At 43.7% G+C, this 16,845-nt stretch overlaps 1 protein-coding gene across 1 annotated transcript in view; it reads left to right on the plus strand.

Annotated features, from left to right (window-relative positions):
- Positions 1–16,845, plus strand: part of SOS1 (SOS Ras/Rac guanine nucleotide exchange factor 1) — a 412,587-nt gene that overhangs the window by 118,896 nt on the left and 276,846 nt on the right. The window contains exon 4 of the mRNA XM_040350763.1: positions 5,248–5,412. Coding sequence (XP_040206697.1) covers positions 5,248–5,412 — 165 coding nt within the window. The remainder of the gene's footprint in view (positions 1–5,247; positions 5,413–16,845) is intronic.

Consider the following 16,845-nt stretch of genomic DNA (forward strand, 5'->3'; position numbering starts at 1 on the left):
GGAAAGCTTACTGAGGAGGAACAGGAAGTGAGGAATTCAGAGAAAATAAGACAAATTTTTACAACCGCTTTAAGCAGACTGTGATTGTATATTGTTGTGACTTAGATGAAGATCAGATCACATTTTATGACCAATTTGTGCAGAAATCTATATCATTCCAAAAGGGTTCACATACTTTTTCTTGCAACTGTATGATTTAAAAACATGTTGGGTGTAGAGACCATTCTCCTGGACTCAGTTGCTGGCGGCTCAAAAAATCCACTTGACAATTTTCTACCCCTGGAATGAAGACCGCAGATAGGCAAGGAATATGCTTTTCTGCCCAGGCCAAGATGTGATTCACCTCTTTTTGGGCATCCAGACTTCTGATGCCTCCTTGGTGATTGATATAGGCCACGGCTGTAGCATTGTCGGACTGAACCCGAACAGGCCAGCCTTACAGTCTGTAAGATCAAACTTTGAGGGCCAAATGAATTGCCCGAATCTCCAGAATGTTGATGGGTAGGAGCTTTTAAGCCCCGAACCAATTCCCCTGGGCAGATGCTTCTGCCCCCCAGCCCAGAAGAACGGTGCCTGTTCACCACTTTCCAGGTAACTGGAGTGAAGGATTTTCCTTCTGACAGATTTTGGGGGAGCAACCACCAATTGAGGCTCTGGCGAACCCCTGGAGATAAGATCATAGGAAGATCCAGGGCCTGAACATCTTTGTTCCAAGCTGACAGAATTCTGCCCTGTAACGGTCTTGAGTGAAACTGGGCGTAAGGGACAGCCTCGAATGAGGCTACCATCTTTTTCAATAATCTTATGCATAGACAGGTGGAAGGCCTTCTTTTCGTCTTTACCACTCAGACCAAGTCTCCTATGACTTTTGCCTTTGGCTTGGGAAGTAATACCTTGCTTAGAGACATGTCTATAATCATGCCCAAGTACTCTAGCCTTTTTTGAGGCTGCAAGGAATATTTCTTCAGATTAAGGACCCAGCCTAGGTACTCTAAATATTCCACTGTGCTGTGCACATTATGGCCCAAGCGTTTGGCGGACTGATCTATGATCAACAGATTGTCCAGGTAGGCTGTTACTGCTATGTCTCGTGCCCTTAGCCTTGCTAGGGCTAGGGCCAGTATTTTTGTGAACACTCGAGGTGCTGTAGCCAGCCCGAAAAGGAAGGGCCACAAACTGAAAGTAGCACTGATCCACCGTAAGCCTTAGAAACCTTTGGTGAGTGGGAAATATTGGCACATGTAGATATGCATCTCTGATGCCTATTGATGCCAGGAATTATCCTTCCTGAAGGGTGAAAACAACTGAATGGACAGACTCCATGCGGAAGGAGCGAATGTTCAGAAACTAATTCGGACTTTTCAGATCTAGGATAGGTCTGACATCCCCGTTTGGGTTTGGAACTGTAAACAGGTTTGAATAGACCCCTGATCCTCTGGGGGTAACTCCATGATTACCCCTTGGCACAACAGGTGTTCTAAGGCCAACAGTAAAGGCCTTCTTTTTTCTGGATCTTTGGCAACTCTTGATCTCAGAAAACAGGCTGGCGGAAGTTCTCTGAATTCTAGCTTGTAGCCTGTGGACACTGTGGCGATGACCCACTTGTCCTGAACTTCGTTTAAAAAATGCAGCAGCCTTCCCCCCTACTCGGCCAAGCGGGGCATCCCTTCATAGGGAAGTTTTGGGGGTCTGTTTAGACTTTGAACCCCAAGTTCTTTTCTGCCCTTCAGCTTGGCTCTGGTCTTTTCCCCTAGTGTTAGACTAGGGAGGCCGTTGCCACTGCCTAGAGACTGAGTTTCCAGGGGTTGGAGAAAAAGTATGTTTAAATGAGGGACGCTTAAGCTTAACCCGGCAACAGAGTAGACTTGCCTCCGGTAATCTTTTGGATGTATTTATCCAGCTCATCCCCAAACAGGCGTTCTCCCCCAAAGGGGAACACTGCCAAGTATTTTTTTTTTTTTTTTGAAAGAAGCCTCGGCCTCCCAAAGTTTTAACCAAAGGGACCTGCGCATGTGTACCTGCAGGAGATTCAAGCGAGATGCTTGTTGAACATGTCCATAATCGCATCAATCGCAAAGGCCTTAAGACTGTCCATATAAACCTCAATCTCCTCTGTAGGGAGGAGGTTAGTCATTTGCTTCATTTGTTCCTTGAGGAACTGACATACACCAATGGCTGCAACTGCAGTTTGTACTACAGCCCCAGCCATGGAGGAGGCGGCTTTTAATAGGGACTCCAGCTTTTTATCGGTTGAATCCTTAAAACCCTGCGTGTTGTCTAAAGCACAGGTCAGGTTTTTGTTTGCACAAGAAATGGCTGTATCAATAGCAGGTACCCCCCATTTCTTGGTGAAACCTTCCTCCATAGCATAAAGGAGAGAAAACTGTTTATCTGGGTGAACCCAGTCATCATACATCAGTTTATCCAGCAAGGGATGAACTGGAAAGGCTCATGCAGCCTGCAGGGATTTCCGGCATCCCAAAGAGGAAACAGAGGGCCTAGAACAGGGGTGTCAAACTGGCAGCCCTCCAGCTGTTCCGAAACTACAAGTCCCATCATGCTTCTGCCTGTGAGAGTCATGCTTGTAACTGTTAGCCTTGCAATGCCTCATGGGACTTGTAGTTTTGCAACAGCTGGAGGGCCACCAGTTTGACACCCCTGGCCTAGAAGCTTCAACAGGAGGCAATTTGTAAGTGGCATGCACCATCTCTGCATAATATTGCACCTGCATCTTTAGCGACTGAGAGGTAGCAGGAATACTCTCATCCTCTGAATCCTCAGACTGCACATGATCCTCATCTCCAGAGAGATTTTTCACCCTCAGAAGGCTCATCTGAAAAAAGAGCCAGAGCAAATGAAGTGGGATCTAACCCCTTTTTCTGCTATCTCTTAAGGAGGTTGCGACAATATTGGCAATCCTTCCTTCTTCTAAGCCACCCAGGGCAACTTTTTTAAAGCGTCCTCAGTGACGTATACAGGAGCTGCCATAGAAGAAGCTGCCAAACCAGACAGGGGCTCATCCTGTGAGGCTGCTATCAGGCTGACAGAGGGGGATGGTAAACTGCAGGCAAGCTCAGAATCCTAAGCCGTACGCAGGGATTTTCTGGTGCCTCTTTTACTAGCCCTATACCCTCTTCTCAGGGACTTAGTCCTTACTGCAAAGCAAAGGTACTATCCACAAATCCAAATGCAATCACTGTTGTTCTATAGTCTTACAATACAGAAAATATCAGCACAACCTGATGACGAGTTGAAGTCTTGAGTTTGCCTGGTTCAATCCACAGGGATGCTTACAGCCCACAGCTCTGTGTCCATGCCACTTACAGAAGACTCTGGCGTGCTGGGCTTTTGAACCAGCCTCTTGGCGCCTGCACACAGGTGTCCTGCGTTGCGCACGGATCACTAGCACCCTATCCATGTCTCATTAGACAGCAAAAAGCACGCTCCCTGCGCGCGCACACGCTGCTGTCATGGCGGCGTCCAGGAGATGAGAAAGAGGGGGGAGAGATTACTGGGGGGCATCATTGTGGACCCCTGTATGCGTATTGTGGCAGAGCCTGCAGCAGAAGTAGGTGAGTAGTGTTATATTTGACCGACTTCACTGAGCATGTATCCTGGAAGGCTATGCAAGAAAAACACCAGGTTTGCACTTGCTTCCTCCAGTGGTGAGAACCAGGAAAGACATCCTACTCAAAAGAAGATAATACATAAATAAAATTATTCTCTTATTTTATCCACGCTGCAGGAAAGCTTCTAAAAGTAGTTCCAGCTTTCACCCATCATGGTGGGCAAATTTTGCAAAGCTTCAGGTTTACCAAGGGTTTTATTACAGAAAACCTCATACCTGGACCTGTAGAAGACTCTGCCAGAAACTTTTCATGCCACAGATGTATTAGTATACCAAAGTCTGGATCCCAGAGCCCAGACCTCCGCAGAGAGACGTTACAGGCGAACCTTGTTTCTTCTTACACGAGGCCCGGGTACCAACCATCTTGGGCCTTTGATATCAGCCCGGGGAATGGATCCGGTAATAGCTCCTAGGTCTCCACTGCCAGACCCTCAAAAGAGCATTTTCTTCTTAGCACATGTTGAACGTGACCAACCACCTTAAACACTGCCGAAAAAACGGAGGTACTCTCCATTTGGGAGGGGTTATATTGGGGAGGAACTCAATTTTAATTGGGTTTGCCAGCAGGGATGGACTGGCCATTGGGACTACAGGGAGTTTCCCGGTGGGCCGATGGCTCAGTGGGCCAGCTTCAGTGACAGTGGACCGCCGCCCCCCCCTCCGCTCCGCTGTCTCTCCCTTCCCACGACGCTCACCTCCTCTCCCTCCCTGCAGCGCTCAACTGGGGGGAGCAGAGAAGCAGGGGGAGGAGCAGGGGGGACAACAGAGAAGCATGGGAGAGGGAACAGACAGCTGACTCAACAGCTATGGCCTGGGAGTTTCTCACTTCTGCCTAATCTTGTCCCATAAGGGGGGGCACCGAACTGATTCTTTCCCCTGGGTGAAATAATGTCTAGCTTTCCCACTGGTACTGCCTATAAGAGTATCAGTACCAGCCATTCTACTCTAATAAAGTAGAATGGTTAATGAAGGGGGAAAGAGGGGGCTTGGGTGGCTGGGGGGGGGGGTGCGGGAGTTGTCCGGTCACCATGGAAGAGACCTGTCAAAGTGGGCCAGTCTGGATGAAGTCCAGGGCCAAATTTTTGTCCCAGTCCAGCCCTGTTTGCCAGTGTCCAATCACCTGTGGTGACTACATAACCCATTAAGGCTCTTTGTCCCGTGATGTATGATCAAGAAAAAACTATTTCTTTGCTATAATAAATATCCCCAAAAAAATATGTAAAAATACATTTCTTCATCTGTTTAGGCCAATATGTATTCTTCTACATATAAAAAAAATCGCAATAAGCATATATGGTTTGCACAAAAGTTATAGCGTCTACAAAATAGGGGCTAGATTCATGGCAGACCCGTGAACGCTGTGTCCACTGGCCGCAGTGATCAGTACCAGCAGCCAGGGTATCATGTGATCAATATAATTGGTCATAGCGATCACATGATTCCAGTGTGATGCTGTGATTGGCCCACAATTTTCACATGGTACCTAGGCCAATCACAGCACCCCATACCACGTTATTGGCTGTAGCCAATCACAGATCATAATAGTAATAAAGCTGTCATGAATGAAAATGTATATCTGTAACTCAATATATACCAGTAACACTTATTTTTTTTTACAGGAGGTCTTGGGTTATAAAATTGACCATCAAGTATCTGTTTACATAGTAGCAGTATTAGAATACATTTCTGCTGATATATTAAAACTTGCTGGGAATTATGTACGGAATATCAGGCATTATGAAATTACAAAACAAGACATCAAGGTTGCAATGTGTGTGGATAAGGTAAGTGCAGGATTTCCTTTGTAAACCAACACATTTTCTGCTTGTGTGTTTTATTCTAGCTTGAATTATGTGCATCCAGGGCACCTCCTTACTATGAATCCTATGTTTGGTCATTATTAATATTTCTGCTATTCCAACTTGCAAATGAGTAGAGCAGGAGCCTTTGGTTTCCTTTGCTTTAAAACGGTCACTAAAGGAATTTTTTTTTTTAAGCTAAATAGCTTCCTTTACCTTACTGCAGTACTGGTTTCATGTCCTCATTGTTCGTTTTTGCTTTGAAGTTGCTGTAATTCTGCTGTGATCTCCACACTTCCTGGTTGCCTGTTTCCTTATAACCATGGTACTGGGAGATTTTCACGGTGGTCTAAGCTGTCATTACTGTGTGTCTAAAACTCCTCAGAACCAATCAGATTCATTTTAAAAACAAAACACTGCCCTGGATTTGTTTGTTTTTGTTCTGTGAATCTTCCCGACTCACCTCTCACCCGGAACTTCACTTATGGACCTTTAAAACCGAAAGTGAAACTAGAGGCACATTATATGATAGATTAAATTCAATTTTTAATCATTTTTAAAAGGAATCAGTTAACTTTTATGTCTCTATACCCAATAAACAGTCATTTCAGCAAAACATTTTTTTTCCTTTAGTGACCCTTTAAATATTTGCAGGTTTAAGATTAGCAAATTATGGTAATTTGCGGTTTCATCTTTGCATGCATTTTGTGTGTTCAGGGCTCTCATTTTCTGTGAATCCTGTTAGCGGGTATCACAGTCTGTTGGATCTCCATGATTCCTAACCTGCAAATATGCAGGCCATAGAAATCAAAGTCCCCTACTATGCCCATCTGCAAGTATGGGGATATCGAAAATATTTATGCTTATTATTATTATTATTAATATTATTATGTAGGGCTGATAATTCATAAGAGAAATTACCCAAACTGCCTTCAATATGGCTTCCTCCCCAGTTAATGTTACACAGTACAGAATGTTTAGCACCGTTTGTTTTTTGTCAGGATTTATCAGAATATTTGATGCTCTTCATCATTTTCTGTGCATACATTTTCATATATATTTTGATTTAATGTTTTATTGAGACAGTTTTCCAGTGTTACTGCCATACATTAAAAGTATATTGTCAGATCAATACCTGCTACAAACTGATTACATACATGGGTGTTGAGGTGTCATCTTCAAACGCCATGGTTAGCAGCCTGAGAGCCTTGAAATCTGAAGCATTGTTATATGCACATTTCAGTCCTTCCCTGTAGTGTAAATGGCAGGCCTTCAAGCTTGTGTACATCCTAATTGGCCTGTGAAGTTACCCATCATGAGTCAATAGGCAGATATAGGAGGGAAGTGATTTGCCTGCAATTCCAGAAATGTTAAACTTTAGTTATTTAAGAACTCTAGTTTTTAGTATTCCCAAGACATTCATGAAGAAATCTGAAGATGTATGCTTTCACATGCAAGTTCATTTTCAAAGGGTTTTCACCTGACTGGTATACTTTAAATTGCCAATATGGAATATACCTTTTAGGAACTGAATGGATAATATCAAAATATCTTAATTATACTGTGTAGGGCACATACTGGATATTCATAGATCCTGTTTTTTTTTTTTTTAGGATGCTACCTTCAGATGTTTGGAAACGGGCAAAAGCTTTGCTGGGCATGCACTCTTATAACGCCACAACACTCCATGTGTCCTTAATATTTTTTTGCTAGTGTCTTTAACGACTTGCCTACTGTGCACATACACCCCCTTCCTGCCCAGACAAAATTTTAGCTTCCGGCACTGCGTCGCTTTAACTGACAATTGCGCGGTCGTGTGACGTGGCTCCCAAACAAAATTGACGTCCTTTTTTCCCCACAAATAGAGATTTCTTTTGGTGGTATTTGATCGCCTGTGCGGTTTTTATTTTTTGGGCTATAAACAAAAAAAAAAGCGTAAATTTTGAAAAAAAAAACACTATTTTTTACTTTTTGCTATAATAAATATCCAATTTTTTTAAAAAAATTAAAATTTTATCTCAGTTTAGGCCGATACCGATTCTTCTAAATATTTTTGGTAAAAAAAAAAAAAAAAATCGCAATAACTGTATAGTGACTGGTTTGCGCAAAAGTTATATTGCCTACAAAATAGGGGACATAATTATGATTTTTTTATTTTTTTTTACTAGGAATGGCGGCGAACTGCAATTTTTTTTTTTTGGGACTGCGACATTATAGCGGACACATGTGACACATTTTTGGGACCATTCACATTTATACAGTGAACAGTGCTATAAATATGCATTGATTACTGTATAAATGTGACTGGCAGGGAAGGGGTTAACCACTAGGGGGCGGGGAAGGGGTTAAATGTGTCGCCTAGTGAGTGTTCTAACTGTAGGGGGGTGACTGGGGGAGGTGACCGATCTGTGTTCCTATGTACAAGGGACACAGCATCGGTCTCCTCTCCCTGACAGGACATGGATTTCTGTGTTTACACACAGAGATCCACGGTCCTGCTCAGTTATTGGGCAATCGCGGGTGCCCGGCGGCCGCCGGGCATGCGCATTGTGTTCCCAGTAACGCGACGGTTGACAAGCAGTTAAAAGATGGACCTTCTTTTTCTTGTGAACTATACCCTGCACTGTGGGTACAGCCTGTAATATTACTTTGGGCACTGGATCCTGCTTTGGAGCTCCCCTTGGTACCTGTGTGGTTAGCTGCAGGTTGCTATACAGGTCCAGGACTCTGGTCCATTCGTTTGGTTCCCAGACACCAAGACTCTGATGCTTTCTCCAGGGCTATGCCTACTATGATGGAGAAAGCCTGGACCCATATAGGGACTAGCGTTATGGAATCTTAAGACAGGTTTATCCTTGTTATCGGATTGCTACTGTAGCTTCACAGCAAGTGTCAAACACAGTACCCCTATGACTTGCAGTATACTTATTTAAGGGTCTACTGAATAGTATGCACTTTGTGCAAAACTATCAAGAAGTTGGGAATGTGTTCGAGTTTATAACTTATTTGGAGTTTAAACCCTCAGTTTTGGCAGTTAAAAAATCCACCATTCAGAGTGTAGTGTCAGGTGGATGACTAGGTGATGCATCACACCACAGGTCGCATTTTACTACTACTTTTTCCAAAAGCCCTTATAAGGTACTATAGCATTCCTCCCACCCTTTTGCCACGAGGACTTCGCTCAACACAACTCACTTCCTCAGGGACACCGGGCAGTCTTAAAGGAAGTAAGTCTGATTCCCTGCTGGGCGGACAGCCACTTCCCAGCAATTTCTGCTGTTCACATTTCCCCCACTGGAGCAAATTGAATTCATGCTTAATTTATTTCTTATTTTTTTGCCTTTTCTATGGATCATCTGTGGGTATAGGATAGTGTATATGGAGGTTCTCTATTTATTTGAGTATTTTATTTATTTATTTTTTTTCCTCTTGAACTGGATGAACTTTGTGTCTTTTCGACCAGTCTATGTAACATTCCGGTTGTGGGAAATTAGCAGACAGATTTCCTCAGCTGTCACTGTGTGGACCAGGAAAAATTGTCCCTTCATCCTGACATCTTCAATTTCATAGATCAGAAATGGTGGATTCCAGGAGAGGACATTCTGGCCTCCCAGGTTCAACGACAAGTTACCTCTGTGTGACCAGAAACAAGGAGCCCCTAGCACTGGCATTGCAAGCCCTGGTAATTTCCTGTATTTCTTATTAAATTTGTTTATTGATGTTATGGATACTCATAGAGTTTGGAAGTACAGAGGGCAATAAAACATAGTGTACAATGAATACAGTTTTGTCGAGTCCCTGTAACAAACCGGAAAAGTCACTAGAATGAAATAACACCATAACAGTGGAGTGGGAGGAAAAAAAAGGGGGTAGAAGGAAGGAGGCACGAGAGGAAAGAAAGGGTAGTGGGGATAGATCCACAAGCTGAACTATAGGGACAGGAGTTCGCTGTTAAATCCTACGGGAAGGTTACCTAAGGTTCATGGTCCCCAAATTTCTTGGTACTTTTTGATCATGTCTGTAAGTTGCGCTTGGATCTTCTTATGCAAATGAACCATGTTTATTCTAGAAATGGTCTCACCTAGGAACAGAGTAGGAAAGTTTCATTCTTTAGCAATGTTTGTTTAGTCGCTATAAAAATGTGCAGTGCTTGTTTATTCCTGGGGGATTGAAATTTAACAGACCATATTGGGGAACATATGGAATAGGGGTATCAAAAAGTTCTGAGATCATCAGATTATAGCGGACTAAAAATGGTGTGCTATGGGACATTGCCACCAAACGTAAAGGAACGAGCCAATCTACCTCTAGTTGCAAAAGCACCGAGCAGTGTCCTGAGTTGTAGCGAGCCACTCTAGTGTGGATGAGGTACCACCTAGTCATAACTTTGTACCTCGTCTCCACTGCCTGCACATTTGTGGAACATGGTATCCCAAATTTAGGCCCATGTCTGGGAATCCGATTTTGTATCAAGGTCTGGTACCCATTTTTCGGTATCGGCAGGGAGTTGCTAGGACAGGGGTGATAGAAATAGCGCATAAAGGAAGGAGATCATGCCAAGAATGTGTGGGTCAGAAGTGCATTTGGACTCCTAATATATGAGTATTCTGGGGCCTTCAGGGTACGTTGTTTTGTAGAAAGTTTTTTATCTGTCGGTATCAAAGTTTGTTGTGCGGGAGTTTTTTTTGTTGTTGTTCAATGAAGGGTTTCACCCCTGCTCTAGTTACCAGGTGTTGCACTTTAGTGAAATTTTTAGCAATCCATTCATAATATACTGAGGGGTCTGAGAGGCCTAGAGGAAATGCAGAATAATAGGTGGAATCCATGAGGGATTTGTGTGAAGAGGGTTATGGGAGACCGCATCCCAGACTCTTAAGCTAAATTTGGTAATGGGATTAGTAATAAAGCGTCTGTCTGAAGGGAGGATCCAGAATAGATTGTTGACCTGTACAGGGTCACAGCTTAACACTTCCAAGGAGACCCAGATACATTCCCTGGATTTAATTCAGGTTAATGTAATCCTTCTTTTCAGCGCAGACTGTTCTCGACTACTCTGCAATATAGAGGAAGTGAAGAAATCAGAGATTCTGAAGGGGCGTGGCTTGCTGGAGCTGAAAATGAATGCTTAATTGTACAGCTCCTCTGTGAGGGAGAAATAACAGGGGGACTAGAGCCCGGTATCGGCGCACATTCCTTGTCAAAATCACCTCAGAGCTGCTACTAGTTCCAGCCGACGATGTCCCGCAAACGGATGGGAGATTACAAGCCTAAAAAACTCACCACCTTCATGTTCCCGCTTGAGGCCCAGGTTCGTGTATATCCTGAGGTAAATGGCAGCCGTGACGCATTGAGGGAGGCTTATACAGACTTGCCTGATGATAAGCAGGCTGATAATACTGTCACAACACTACCAATACCTCCCACACCTGATACAGAGATTGATCCCTTCACATGCAGCCCAGCTAAGGCAAAGATGCGGATGGATGCACTGCTCCCTCAGCCACCCCAAGCGCAAATTGGGCCCCAGGCTTTTAATCCACTGCAATCTCACCAGGCCATGTCATCCTTCCCCACTACAGGGAACCTGTCATGGATACCACTTTAAAGGATATGCTCATATCCTTCCATACTTCTCTGATGACTGATTTGTCCTCCCTTTTTCACCAAATTAATACTGGCATGCAATGTATGGGCCAGAGAGTCGCAACAATTGAACAAGGGATGACTGAATGCACAACTACTGTGAATGATCTAATAGATACGATTGAGGAGGTGAAGGATGAACAAGACTGCGTCCGGGCCAAGCTGTCCGATTTAGAAGATAGATCAAGACGCAATAACATAAAACTGAGGGGAGTCCCTGAAACTATATTGCAGATTGACTTGCAGAAATATGCCAGAGAACTCATACATACCATTTTACCTGATGCTTCGCCGAGACATTGTTGTTGACAGGATCCACAGAATTGCGAAGCCCAACCATCTAGCAGCATCTGTGCCCAGAGATGTACTTATGCGCATACATTTCTTTCACATTAAAGAAAGGCTGTTATATGAAGCAAGATCCAAATAGCCTCTCCCTCGTCCATATGAAGAGATCCAAATGTTTCCAGATCTATCTAAATACACACTGCAACTTGGAAGGAACCTGAATCCTGTTACTAAGGGCCTCCTGAACCATAAAATTCAATACAAGTGGCGTTATCCTGAAACTCTTCTGATTTCTAAAAATGGCACCACCCATGTTGTCAGTGACTTACAAAAAGGATTGCATCTCTTGCAAGACTGGGGCATCGTTTTGGAACCCATCTCGTCTGGCATCCCACACCTGCAACAACGTAAGGCACAACCATCTTGACGCTCTCAAGGGAACACAAGATCCAAACAATGATCTATTACTTGATTTCTATGGGCTTATATCAAATATAAAGCCTTTCCCTCACTGGTTTTCTGGTACTCACTTTGTTTCTTAAGTTACTAACTGTTTACTGCCACTGTCGGCTTAGCTGATTTCAGCTTATTTTTGCTTGTTTTTGCTGCATCTCTTTTTATTTATACATCTTAACAGGAGAATCTTTTTTTTTTTTTTTTGTTTGTTTGTATTATTGTTTTAACTTATTGCCTTATTTCGCAGCTCCAGTTTTACTTTTGCAGGATCACAGCGCCTTTTTAACGGTTGCATTGCAACCTTTGATTGAACTGTTTGCTCCTGCCACGTACCTACCATCATCTAACTGTAAGGCCTCGTACACACGACGGGACATGTCCGATGAAAACGGTCCGCGGACCTTTTTTATCGGACATGTCCGCTGCCGGAATTTGGTCTGATGGCTGTACACACCATCAGACCAAATTTCCCGTGGACAGCGAACACGGTGACGTGGCTGCGCCATCGCCGCGACGACGTGTGCGACCCTGGAAGGTCAATGCTTCCATGCATGCGTCGAATCACTTCGATGCATGCGAGGGCTTTCGGTGAGTCGTACAGACGACCGAACATGTCCGACGGACAGGCTTCCAGCGGACATGTTTCTTAGCATGCTAAGAAACATTTGTCCGCTGGAAACCTGTCCGATCCGCCGGAAATTTGTCCGGTCGGCCGTACACACGATCGAACATGTCCGCGGAAACTGGTCTGACGGACCAGTTTCAGCAGACATGTTCGGTCGTGTGTACGAGGCCTAAGTGTTTTACTACCTTATCTTACTTACCACATAACACAGGAAGACTACCATGCCGTTCACTGTTCTATCACTCAATGTAAAAGGTTTGAACCACCCAGTCAAACGGCAATCTCTATGGCTCACAGCAGAAAATCTCAATAGTGATATCGTTTGTGTCCAGGAGACGCACCTATTATCCGACTCCAAAGCTCTTTGCTATAACGCCAAATATCCTATGGTGTACCACGCAACATTGACTTTCACCTGATACGGGAAATCTCTGATCCCTATGGCAGATACCTTATTTTATTATGTACTCTCAATGGCATCAACTACACTCTGCTGAATCTATATGCCCCTAATACCCAACAGATGAACTTCATTCGGAGGACCATATGTAAAGCTCAATTACTCAAGCAGGGCCACCTACTTGTTTGTGGAGACTTCAATTTAACGTTTGATATACATATGGATTCCACTTCAGCAGCCAAGAGAAGAAAGTCCCCCTTGAAACAGTTCCTCACGTCACAGGATTTATTTGACGTTTGGAGATGTCATCACAGTTCCGAAAAAGATTATACATACTACTCTCCGCGGCATAATTCATACTCGCGTATAGATATGTTCCTTACAGACAAATGGTTATTACAAAAGATTAGCACATCTGTAAACCACGCTCCAAATCACGATTACCATTAACGACACTGGACATCAGAGGAATGCGTTTCTCTGGAGAGCCAATAACTATGTTTTACAACATTCAGTCTACTCCCAGAAAATAACCAAAAATTTAAAAGAATATTTTGAAATTAATGATGGTTCGGTCGGGGACCCCGCCGTGGTGTGGAATGCGCACAAAGCGGTAATTAGAGGTATCATAATGAAATTCAGTCACATATGTAAAATGAAGAGGACGCAGCGTATTGACGAATTAACTTCACGTATAGCCAATCTTGAGACCCTCCATAAAGCCAATTCCTGCCCGACACACCTGGCCCAATTGCTAGTTCTTAGGCAGGAATTGGGGACAACACTCCTTGACTCCTTCGAGAGAGTGCAACGTAAATTTAAAGCCACCTCTTACTCCACTTCTAATAAGGCAGGGAAAAAACTGGCACAACGCCTGAAAGGTAGAAGAACCAAATCAAAGATAACTCACTTAATTCACCCTCACACCAATCAGAAATTGACTAATCCTCAGGATATTGCAGATCCGTTTAGTGACTATTACAGTAACCTATATAACATTAGAAGTGACCCCTCTTCGCCACAACTCTCAAGGACTGACATTGACGCATTCCTTCAACAAATCACACTCCCTACTTTAACAGAAGCACAACTGTCCTCCCTGAATAGACCCTTCACTGGTCAGGAAATACTTGCAACTATTAAATCGTTACCCTCTGAGAAAGCTCCAGGACCAGACATCTTAACAGGGGAATATTATCAACGATACTCCGACCAACTAATCCCATACCTGACACAATTTTGTAATGACGCTGCCTCCTCTTCCACATTTGCTAAAGAGTCTTTAAATGCTATTATTGTTACGCTCCCGAAACCAGGGAAGGATCCAACTTCCCCACAAAATTTCCGCCCCATATTCCTCCTAAATGCAGACGTTAAGATCTATGCCAAATCCATCGCTAGACGTTTGTTAGAAATTATGCCGACTCTCATACACTTGGATCAATCCGGCTTCATCAAGGGGAGACAGGCACCTGATGCCACGAGACGTATGATAGATCTGATACACCGTGCTGAATCCAGCGGAACGCCTTCTCTGTTGCTTTCTTCGAACGCAGAGAAGGCATTTGATAGGGTACATTGGGTGTATCTGCAAGAGGTACTCCATAAATTTGGTTTTCGGGACCACATCTTCAGGGCTATCATGGCACTCTATTCAAATCCTTCGGCGCAAGTGTATACTGCGGACATGTTATCTCGACCATTTGACATAACAAATGGCACACGCCAAGGTTGCCCCTTATCGCCACTAATATTTGATCTGTTAATGAAACCTCTAGCGGCGCATGTACGATCGAACCCCTTGATCACAGGTTTGACAATAGGCAATACGGCACATAAGATAAGTCTCTTCGCGGATGATGTCATCTTGATCCTGTCTAATCCGATAACTTCATTGGCAGAAACATACAAGTTACTGGTATGGTTTCCTATTACAAACTTAATACGTCTAAGCCGCAAATTATGGACCTTAATCTCGATGCCACATTAAAAAATTTTATACAGCTCCAATATCCGTTCGCTTGGTCAGATAAGGACATTTCTTATCTCGGGATCCATCTCACTAAATCGGTTTAACACCTTTTCTCGGCCAACTATAAACCACTCCTTTCCAAATTACAATCTGACATTCAATCTATCCACAAACATGAACTATCGTGGTCAGGCAGGCTAGTAGCATTCAAAATGCTCCACTTACCACAAATTCTATATTTATTTAGAACTCTCCCGATACCCGTACCTAAGTACTTCTTCTTTAAATCTCTCCAAACCTTGCTTAATAAATGCATATGGAGGGGTCTAGACCCAGATGTGCTCACTCCACCCTTAAAAAAAAAAAAAAATCAGCAGGGGGATCGGGCACTATTGATTTTAAGGATTATTATACAGCTTCACTGTTAGATCAACTTACAGAATGGTTTCAACCGTGTCCCACTAAATTGTGGAGCATTATTGAGGCTTTAACACTAATACGCCCGAATCTTAAGTGGTGGGTGATGAGCACTCCCCTTAAGACTAAATTACCTTTAGCAATACCTCCCACCATGTTGGCATCGGCTTTGGCATGAAAAACATTGACCCAGGAAATTATTGTACACCCAAAAGCCCCACAGATACCATTCCCTCTAGAAGTTCTTTATCGTTTAACCCTTTCACGCCGACGGGACGCATATATGCGTCCTCGGCGTTCGGGGGTTATACTGCAGGCATCATCCCGGTACCGTTGTTTAGAGCGGGCGATCGGCTATCCAAACATAACCGATGCGGCTAAAAGCCGCTCGGTTGTTATGCCGGAGGAGCGGGAGGGGACATCCCCCCCCTCCCGCCGCCTTTCGCCGCTCTGACCGGGCCTCCCGTCCCACCGGGAGACCCGATCCTCCATCCGCCGCGTTCTGTGTTCAGGCGGAGACTGACACTAAGCCGTAAACGGCTTTGATTCAGTCTCCGCATTGAAACCACGGAAGCGGCGTCATGACGTCACTTTCGGGTTTCTCGGCTGCCAATGGCGCCGGATTTAAAAAAGTACACAGTATTCAGAATCGCTGTTTTCGGCGATCTGAATACTTTGAAGTGCAAAAGAGGGCTCGGAGGTCTTTTAGACCCCCGATCCCTCCATAAAGAGTACCTGTTACCACCTATTGCTGTCACAAGGGATGTTTACATTCCTTGTGACAGCAATAAAAGTCATCAAAATGTAAAAAAATAAAAAAACACAATTTAACCAGTTAAGCCCCGGACCAATATGCAGCCTAAAGACCCAAGGTGTTTTTACAGTTCGGGACTGCGTCGCTTTAACAGACAATTGCGCGGTCGTGCGACGTGGCTCCCAAACAAAATTGGCGTCCTTTTTCCCCCCACAAATAGAGCTTTCTTTTGGTGGTATTTGATCACATCTGCGGTTTTTAGTTTTTGCGCTATAAACAAAAATAGAGCGACAATTTTGAAAAAAATTCAATATTTTTTACTTTTTGCTGTAATAAATATCCCCCAAAAACATATATAAAAACATTTTTTTTCCTCAGTTTAGGCCGATACGTATTCTTCTACCTATTTTTAGTAAAAAAAATCGCAATAAGCGTTTATCGATTGGTTTGCGCAAAATTTATAGTGTTTACAAAATAGGGGATAGTTTTATTGCATTTTTATAAATTTTTTTTTTTTTTACTACTAATGGCTGCGATCAGCAATTTTTTTCGTGACTGCGACATTATGGCGGACACTTTGGACAATTTTGACACATTTTTGGGACCATTGTCATTTTCACAGCAAAAAATGCATTTAAATTGCATTCTTTATTGTGAAAATGACAGTTACAGTTTGGGAGTTAACCACAGGTGGCGCTGTAGGAGTTAGGGTGCACCTAGTATGTGTTTACAACTGTAGGGGGGTGTGGCTGTAGGAATGACGTCATCGATCGTGTCTTCCCTATAAAGGGAATGACGCGATCGATGCGCCGCCATAGTGAAGGACGGGGAAGCCGTGTTTACATACGGCTCTCCCCGTTCTT

The sequence above is a fragment of the Rana temporaria genome, chromosome 4 (assembly GCF_905171775.1).
Source record: "Rana temporaria chromosome 4, aRanTem1.1, whole genome shotgun sequence".
Lineage (NCBI taxonomy): Eukaryota > Metazoa > Chordata > Amphibia > Anura > Ranidae > Rana > Rana temporaria.